Source organism: Sceloporus undulatus, chromosome 1 (genome assembly GCF_019175285.1).
Source record: "Sceloporus undulatus isolate JIND9_A2432 ecotype Alabama chromosome 1, SceUnd_v1.1, whole genome shotgun sequence".
NCBI classification, from domain to species: domain Eukaryota; kingdom Metazoa; phylum Chordata; class Lepidosauria; order Squamata; family Phrynosomatidae; genus Sceloporus; species Sceloporus undulatus.
The window spans coordinates 133,121,221-133,129,408 of NC_056522.1; the positions used below are offsets into that span (position 1 = coordinate 133,121,221).

Consider the following 8,188-nt stretch of genomic DNA (forward strand, 5'->3'; position numbering starts at 1 on the left):
TGAGACCTGAAAAAGGTTGAAATTATAATAAAGATGTGGCCCTTACACTCCTAATGAAGGAGTGTGCCTTTTCTTTTCTGCATATCCAAAATCTCTGTGGTTCACCAGTGCTTATGTCTTTCTCTTATTAATAGACCCTCCTGTGCAGAATCAAAGCTTCAGTGGTATATTTCTTCCACTCATAAATTAAAAATACTTGTTTTCCTAGGAGTCTACCCTATTTCACAATATTGATTCAATGTCCAAAACATTAAATTAGAGTCATGCAAGTCACAAGAGGCTTCAGTGTGGAAGGTTGCTAGAGACTGTACAAATCAGTATGGATTGACCTGCAGTATTCCTTGATGGGATTTTTAAAAAGCCCTTAGCTCCATTGCCCCTAACGGTGACACCACAAAGAAACTATATGGAAAGGTAGATATTGATAAGTGCACACAACTATTACCTTGGGTGAAATTCTCCCTTGGGTTCTTGTGACATACTTCAATTTAAGGCAGTCAACAACACAGTTTTAGAGATACCTTTAATGAAAGGGTAGGCAACCAGCAAGAGTTGGGAATTCACATTAGTTCCATGAAGAATGTTGGAAGGCTGCATCCCCACTGGTGTTCTCCTGTGCTGTTTTAATTGTCTTGACTTTAAATTTCTTTAACTGAAAAATATCCACAAAACCTCTAGGCTCAGGGTTTTGCCTTGCAATCTCAAGACTTGGAAACTCTACTTCTCCTGGCACCCCAGATTCTTGGCTCATGGAGGGGTGTCTGGAAAGTAATGGCAGATCAAAGTGCAATAATGATCCACTTCTGGAATGGAGTGCCATGGATGTTTTATTCAGAGTAGTACCGAGCTTAAAAAATAAGAGACAAGAGAGGATTCAAATGATTTTTGGAGGAGATAAAAATTAAGGAAAAATAGTTTTAACACCGCACAAAGAGGTCAATTGATAACCAAATTAAGATTTGGCAAAGACAGTTACCAATATTAATGGAAGATGAAATGGAAAAAAATAAGTTGAAGTATGTAAAGCAATAGAATTTTGAATTTGCAAACAACCGGGGAGATTATTGCAATAAAAGTTACAAAAAAAGAAAGAAAAGAAAAAGACCTTGGAAATACAAGAAAGAAAAAAAAAAATGTGATAATGGACAATGGGAAAACACCGAAAACATTTCAGTGATTTGTATAACAAGAATTTTACATGGAGAAATTGGAGTAGTACATGGCCAAGCAGAAGTTACCAAAGATTACAGATGAACAGATATGAAGTATAAGTACTCTCATAATGGTAAATGAAATTTGTGAAGCTATGACAAAGGCTACCATAGAAAAGACACCTGGGCCAGATGATTTGTCAGCTTTTTAATATAAATGCTTCAAAGATGAATAGTTCTTGCCATTGAAGCAGACAATGAACTCTATCTTGCAGACAGAAAAGATACCTCACAGCCGGAAAAAGGCAAACATAATGTTAATTCATGTTTGTCATTGTGATACCTAAATCACTAAAGAAGACCAGAATGTGAAGAAGAAGACCAGCAAAAAATAGAGAGACTAACATTATTACTGAATAATGACAATGGCCAGAAACTGATGGGGTTAAAAAGTCTGCTTCTGCACAGCTTGTGGGCATGATGATTACATGACACATGCCTCCAAACCACGCGGAAGCTGTGCCAAGTCTGCACCGGGGCATCCTAAGGTGGCCCTAAAAGGAGTGGATATTTTCGACTTCTTGCTGTGGTCCATTTGGGACCACAGCAGTGGGCATCCTTTGGATGTTTTTTTAATGTTTTCCAATGTGCAATTGCTTGAGTCAGATAAAAAGAATTATGATTTTGACCAAAATAAATGAGAATTTTAAGTGCAGTTAGGTACAACTAATGAACAGGTGATTGGTAAATGGTATATATTTTTTGATAAAAATTTGATACAGGGGAAGAAGAGATAAAGAATGTACGATAAAATGGAGCAATGACTTTGGCTATAAGATACAAATGGAACAATAGAAGAGGATGTGGGCAAAGGAGTTTGAAATTCATATATTGTAAAGATATTTTTATAGAATGATGATAGTTTCTATATGTGACCAGAGAAATTATTTCAAATGTAAAAAGGAACTCCAAATGTTTGTTGGAAATGTGAACACAAAGGGACATTTTTTCATATGTGGTGGACTTGTGGAAATGCTAAAAGGTTCTGGGGGCAAATGCATATTTTAATGCAGAGAATGTTAAAGATTAATATACAATTAAAACCAGAATTGTTCCTCTTGAGATTTATAAGCAAATGGAAAAGGACTATGGGAGAACAATCCAATTCATCACCATAGCAGCAATATTTTTGTATGCTCAAAGATGGAAGAGTGCAGTATTGCCTATTAAAGAAGAATGGTTTTTAAAAGTGAATGAGTTTGAGAAAATGGACAAATTATGTTGATTATAGAAAAATCCTTAGTTACATTCTCAAAAGATTGGCAATCCCTGACCTTTGTGGGAGAATGTAAATGAATTGATGACAGCTGGGTTTGAAAATTAGTGGAGATTATAAATAGAAGAAGGTTAAAGGTTTACTGAAGGAAAGGTGAAAATATTCTGTATAAATGTATAACAGTAGAGAAAATAGTCTTAAGTCATATTTGTATTCACCTTATTTCTTCATACCTTTTTGACTTTTCTGCTGCTCTCTGTCTCTCTGCTTTCTCTTTCTAATTCTTTAATTTTTTTCTTCCTTTTTGTTATAATTGGTATCCTTTGTATTTTTAATACATATATAAAAGTTCAGTTTAAAAGAGCTTTGTTTTTTAAAAGTGTAAGAATGGTCAAGGATTTTAATCTTTGTGCATTTCAATAAGAACTAATTCAGCTGAGGCTTGTGTGGATGGGAATGTCATTCATTATCCGCCAAGTTTCACAATGATCAAATATAGGTTTCAGCTCAAAAGAAGAAGAAGTATTGCACGCATCTGAGCTGCTTATTTGGAGAGAAAATGTGTTTCAAAATGCTCATTTGAGAGAAAATCAATTTCAATATATGTGTAGTATTTTCACAACTGCATCATTTCCCTAACAGAATCTATGTCCAAGTTTTGCAACAAACTTAAATGGGAGACGGAGGATTACATGTTTAAGAGCATGGATTGGGAACTTCATGGTTTGGACTGTAATATACTCTAGTAAAGGACATGGTTTCATTGGTCCTTAGACACAGAGAAGAATACTGGGACATAACATTGGCCTCTGTGATTAGCAGGTAGTATCAAGCTACTGGACTGCCTGGCCCTAATATAAACATCATTAAAGAATCTTCCACACTAGATTCAATAGTACAGAAACAGATGACGATTTGCCTATTTTAATGACTGTGTATGTATTTTTGTGTGTGTTTATTGACATTTTGTAACTGTATTGTTCTATTTTATCTGTTGTAATCCCGCCTCAATCCATAGGGAGAGGCAGGAAATATAAATACTTATTATTATTATTATTATTATTATTATTATTATTATTACCCCGTTTTGTTTTGTTCCCCCACCCTTGGCCTGACTGCAGTGTTACTTTGTATGTGCAATATTCTACCTCTCAGTTTCTGCACCCAACATCAGGTCTAGATTTAGATATAGGTGCTCATAGCCTGCCCCTGGATCTGAAAGAGTTAATGTTAAATGTTCAGTGGAATTCTCCCACAAAATCATCTTACAATAGCATCACATGTCTTGATACCATTGAAATTAACACTGCAGTATAATGTGAAAACCCACTGAACATATTCTTCTAAATCGGAGTGTGTGTAGTAACCACATAACTTCTAGATAAGAAAATAACTCTGTGTCAAAAGTAATAGCAGTCTAATTATAAACTACTATTTTTTTTGCTTGCTCTTCCCAGAAATTGACAAGTTTCAGAGTTCTGATGAGAAGAAGGAAGATGAAGAGAAAAAATACCTTGATGTCATCAGCAACAAAAATATAAAGCTGTCAGAAAGAGTATTGATTCCTGTCAAACAGTATCCAAAGGTATTGTAATAACTATATAATATAAGATATAGTGTGCTATTTTGATGGATGGTGGTGGTTATGGCTGTAATTAGATACTTTGCTCAAAATGTGAACTCAGGGAGTTGTTAAAAATGCATTCATGCTTCTCACTACTTTCAGTAAGTGGTGGGGCAGTTTTTCAGACTGTATGTTGCAAGAACATCACATCGACTACAGAGCAGGGGCTGAAACCATAACCTGGTGTTACTGCCCTGCATGCGGAAGATGGTTGGTTCCATTCCTGTTGTTTTCAGTTAGAGAACAATGAAATGGCACATTATGTGAGAAAGCAGATGAGTTATCTCTGCCACTGACCTCAGAGAGTTCCTTCAGAATGAAGAAGACATCACTGAACTAGCTTGGGGGGGGGGTAGTCTAACTAGGTATTATGTAACTTCCAGAATTCTCCATTTCATCAGGATCAATAGGAGTTTTATCTTCATTTGCATTGGGTGATGCTCACTGCCTTTCAAAGCAATGCTGAGGATAATCAACAAGAGTTTATAGTTTCAAATAAGGGCCTTTAAGGGTGGAGGGATTCATGTTTGAATGGTAAATCACACCCACCAGAAGCTATCTGAGATAAAAAAATATTTTGAGGGGGGTAGTGGTGTTAAAGGAGCCAGTGTGGTGTAGCAGTTTGAGTGCTGTACTATGACTCTGGAGACCAGGGTTCAAATCCCTGCTCAGCCATGGAAACCCATTAGGTGACCTTGGGCAAGTCATGCACTCTTAGCCTCAGAAAACACCATGATAGGTTTACCCTAGGGTTCACCTTAGGGATGCCATTAGTAGGAAATGATTTGAAGGTACACAACAACAAAAAGGTGTTAATAGTCCTGGGAGCCACATTGGGGTTCCTGGGGCCATGTTCTACCTTTTCCTGTCCCTGAGTTAAACATAATATGTTTAGTGTAACATAAACATAAGGTGAAAAATATAACAGACAGAATTTTTAAAAACTGCTTGCATATCCTCACCTTAAAGTAAAGGAGAATTTACATTTCAAAGGAATCCAGTATGATTCTAAGCAAGCTGAGAAGATGCCACTACGTCACACCAAAATTCTTCAGCACAGATCTGCATAACAAAGAGTCGGGTGGGAGTTAGGCAGGGTTTTTTCTTTTTAAAAATATGTTTATATGTATACACACACACACACACACACACACACACACACTATTCTTCCCTGTGCAGGATTGTATTTTACACAAATAGTTTGTTGTACTGGCTGTATTCAAACCAAAATGGTAAACACTTCCATTTATCTCTAGTGCAATTTTTCCTGCTGATTTATTGTCACATGGTATTTGGCCTTAGTATTAACTTTGATTACACTCTCCACTTTTCACTTTATTCTTTCATCAGCAACAGCAATAAATTACAATGGGGAAAAAACGGGGGGGGGGGGGGGCTATCGACCCAAATGAGAGTTGTATAAAAGGGAAGGAAGGGGAGGGGGAGAGAAGGAGAGCATTGATTCCAACTTGGCATTTACCTCTTGAATTCTGAGTATAAAAGTGATGAAGGATAATCATCAAAATGCTAGAAGGCACTAGAAATATGCAGTGTTAGAGGACTGTTTGTTACTGTCTTGTTAGGCTGTTGCACTGTTTCTAAAAAAAATTTTATTGAAAATATTCTGCTGCACCAGTACCCAAAGTGTGTCCGCACTGTACAGATTTTGGGACAGCGGGGTGCCATTTCACTCCAACCCATGGTCTGCATGTACAGGATGCAAAGGGAGATTTATCTCCTGCTGTGTCTTGTTCATCCATTGCCTGGTATTTCTTGGACTAAGCAAAAAAATGAAGGGGCAGGAACATCTGCTTTACCACTGACAAATCGTGAGAATGACAACACAGTTTCACTGCTTGTATACTAAAGGCTGCTCACTGTCATTTCCTTTGTCATCGGATGTAACACATGGAATCAGAAACAGAGAGATTAGATGAAAGTCTGGAGTCTGGAGAGGATAGAGTTTAAAACCCTTTGTTTTGGATCGGTCAATTTACTTTTTTTAAAAAAAAAAATCAGACAGCCTTATACTGCTATTATTATTATTAATTTTCCTGCCAGATTTTCAAAGCATTTTTATAGATATTTCTTGGCCTTTAATGTTTGCATATAAGCATGCAGCTGAAATGGAAAATGAAGAGACACCTTGGCTTCGCAGGGTAAATAGAAAGTCTGGAGGGGGGGTGGGTTATACAAAGCCCTCAGGGTGCCAGTTGCCTGTCCCTGATCTATCTAAGTAGCTGAGATGAATGATTACCAAACTAACATGGACTGCTGCTTTGCTTCAGACTTGGTGCAGGGCTGCCTCAGGGTGAGGCTTTTAATCTGTAAGCCACCTCGATTGTTGTGAGCAGAGAGGCAGGATATAAATAAAACTTATATTTTATTATTATTTTAATTGTGCTTTCTCCACTTCTGGTTGTGCACCAAAGTACTGAACCAACTGAACTATTTATGTGAAATAGTAGATTAGTGAGAAAGGATATAGTTAGAAGGGATAGAAACAATTCATTCTACTTCCCAAGTTTTAATCTAATCTTCTTGATGGTCTTTTGAGCTCTCCTTAAAACATTAAAAGGCCCTGGACAGAGTGTGCTAGCTTATTGTGGAATCCACAACTGTCTTGATTAGATTTTATATTATTGAGTTTGTGCATTATTTAAAATTTCTGTCTATTTGGGAAGTGTTACAGAATTTGTCACCAACAGTAGGGTTGCTGGACTGGGCAATTCTACAGTCTAGATTAATCTGTGGACATCATCATAAACTGGTGAAAATTAGTATAAAAATCTCCAGATGATATGGTAACAATGTGGAAGATGAATTGTTATGAGCACCAAAGAGCATGTCTTTGAAAGACTTAGCTGCTCTGTAAAATTTGGGAGTTTAATCCACAAAGAAAATGGAGAGCAAAACTAGAAGGAAATAAATCCTTGGTTGTAGTGCATGATTTTGACACATGTAAGAGACACATGAAGAGACCTCAGTGAAGTTAATACAACATTGTTCTGACTATCAGCTACATGGGAGGGCATATGAAAACTCCATATGTGCTTCCTTGAGTATCATTATAGAAGGAAGATAGGATAAGAAATGCAATAATCATATCTTAGTTGAAGTCTAATGACATTAGATTTTTAAACATATTTTCCCTGAACGGTGAACTTACTATGTCTTTTGAGTACCATCAATCTGTTCTGCAGCTGAGTGAATGGAAAGTGTTGCACTTAATGTGTATGTTTAAGTTGATTTTGTGTGTTTGTATGTGTGTGGGGGGGGCACTTGTGTGGGTTTATAGACTGTGGCTGTCATCAGCCAATTGCTGAATGGTGAATTAATATATAGATATTTTTAAAGAATTCAATGGACACACTCTAGTCCAAACTAAAGTAGGATTTAAGCCATTAGATCTTTTGCTGCTGTTAGCAGACCATAGATCAAGGGTCGGCAACCCCCTGCCCACTGGCCGGATGTGGCCCGCGGATGCGGCAGGACCGGCCAAAGCCCGGTCCTGCTGCCGCCGCCACCACCACCACCACTGCTGCCGCCTCCTCCTCCTCCTCCTCCTGGGCCCTGCGACCGTGCTGCCCTCCTCCTCCTCCACCGTGCGGAGGAGGAAGAGGAGGGCCGTGTGGCCTGGGGCAGAGGAGGCAAAGGGGGAAGCCCCACGCCGCCCTCCCTGCCTCCCCGCATGGGCCCGTGCTGCCCTCCCTGCCTCCCCGCACAGGCCCGCACCACCCTCCCTGCCTCCCAGCGCTGCCTACCTCCTTCTCCTCTGCCTCCTCTGCCCTGCCCCCAGGCCACACAGCACATGGAGGAGGGGGGAGGAGAAAGAGGAGGAGGGGGAGGAGGAGAAGAAAGAAGAGGAGGAAGAGGAGGGGGGAGCAGAAGGAGGAGGAGGAAGAGGAGGACGGGGAGGAGCAGAAGGAGCAGAAGTAGGAGGAGGAAGAGGAGGAAGAGGAGGAGGAGAAGAAAGAAGAGGAGGAAGAGGAAGAGGGGGAGCAGAAGGAGGAGGAGGAAGAGGAGGAGGAGGGGGAGCAGGAGGAGGAGGAGGAGGATGAGGAAGGAAGTTTTTTAAAAATTTATTTTGGGTGCTTTTAATGCTAACAAGTCTCCCTTGTTTTGTCAGTGATAGTG

At 39.1% G+C, this 8,188-nt stretch overlaps 1 protein-coding gene across 7 annotated transcripts in view; it reads left to right on the plus strand.

The window, feature by feature from the left end:
- The window catches only part of KHDRBS2 (KH RNA binding domain containing, signal transduction associated 2), a 506,442-nt gene that overhangs the window by 87,401 nt on the left and 410,853 nt on the right, over positions 1 to 8,188 (plus strand). For all 7 annotated transcript variants that reach the window (XM_042445276.1, XM_042445272.1, XM_042445275.1 and 4 more), the window contains exon 2: positions 3,885 to 4,012. In XM_042445276.1, the coding sequence (XP_042301210.1) occupies positions 3,885 to 4,012 (128 nt within the window). The remainder of the gene's footprint in view (positions 1 to 3,884; positions 4,013 to 8,188) is intronic.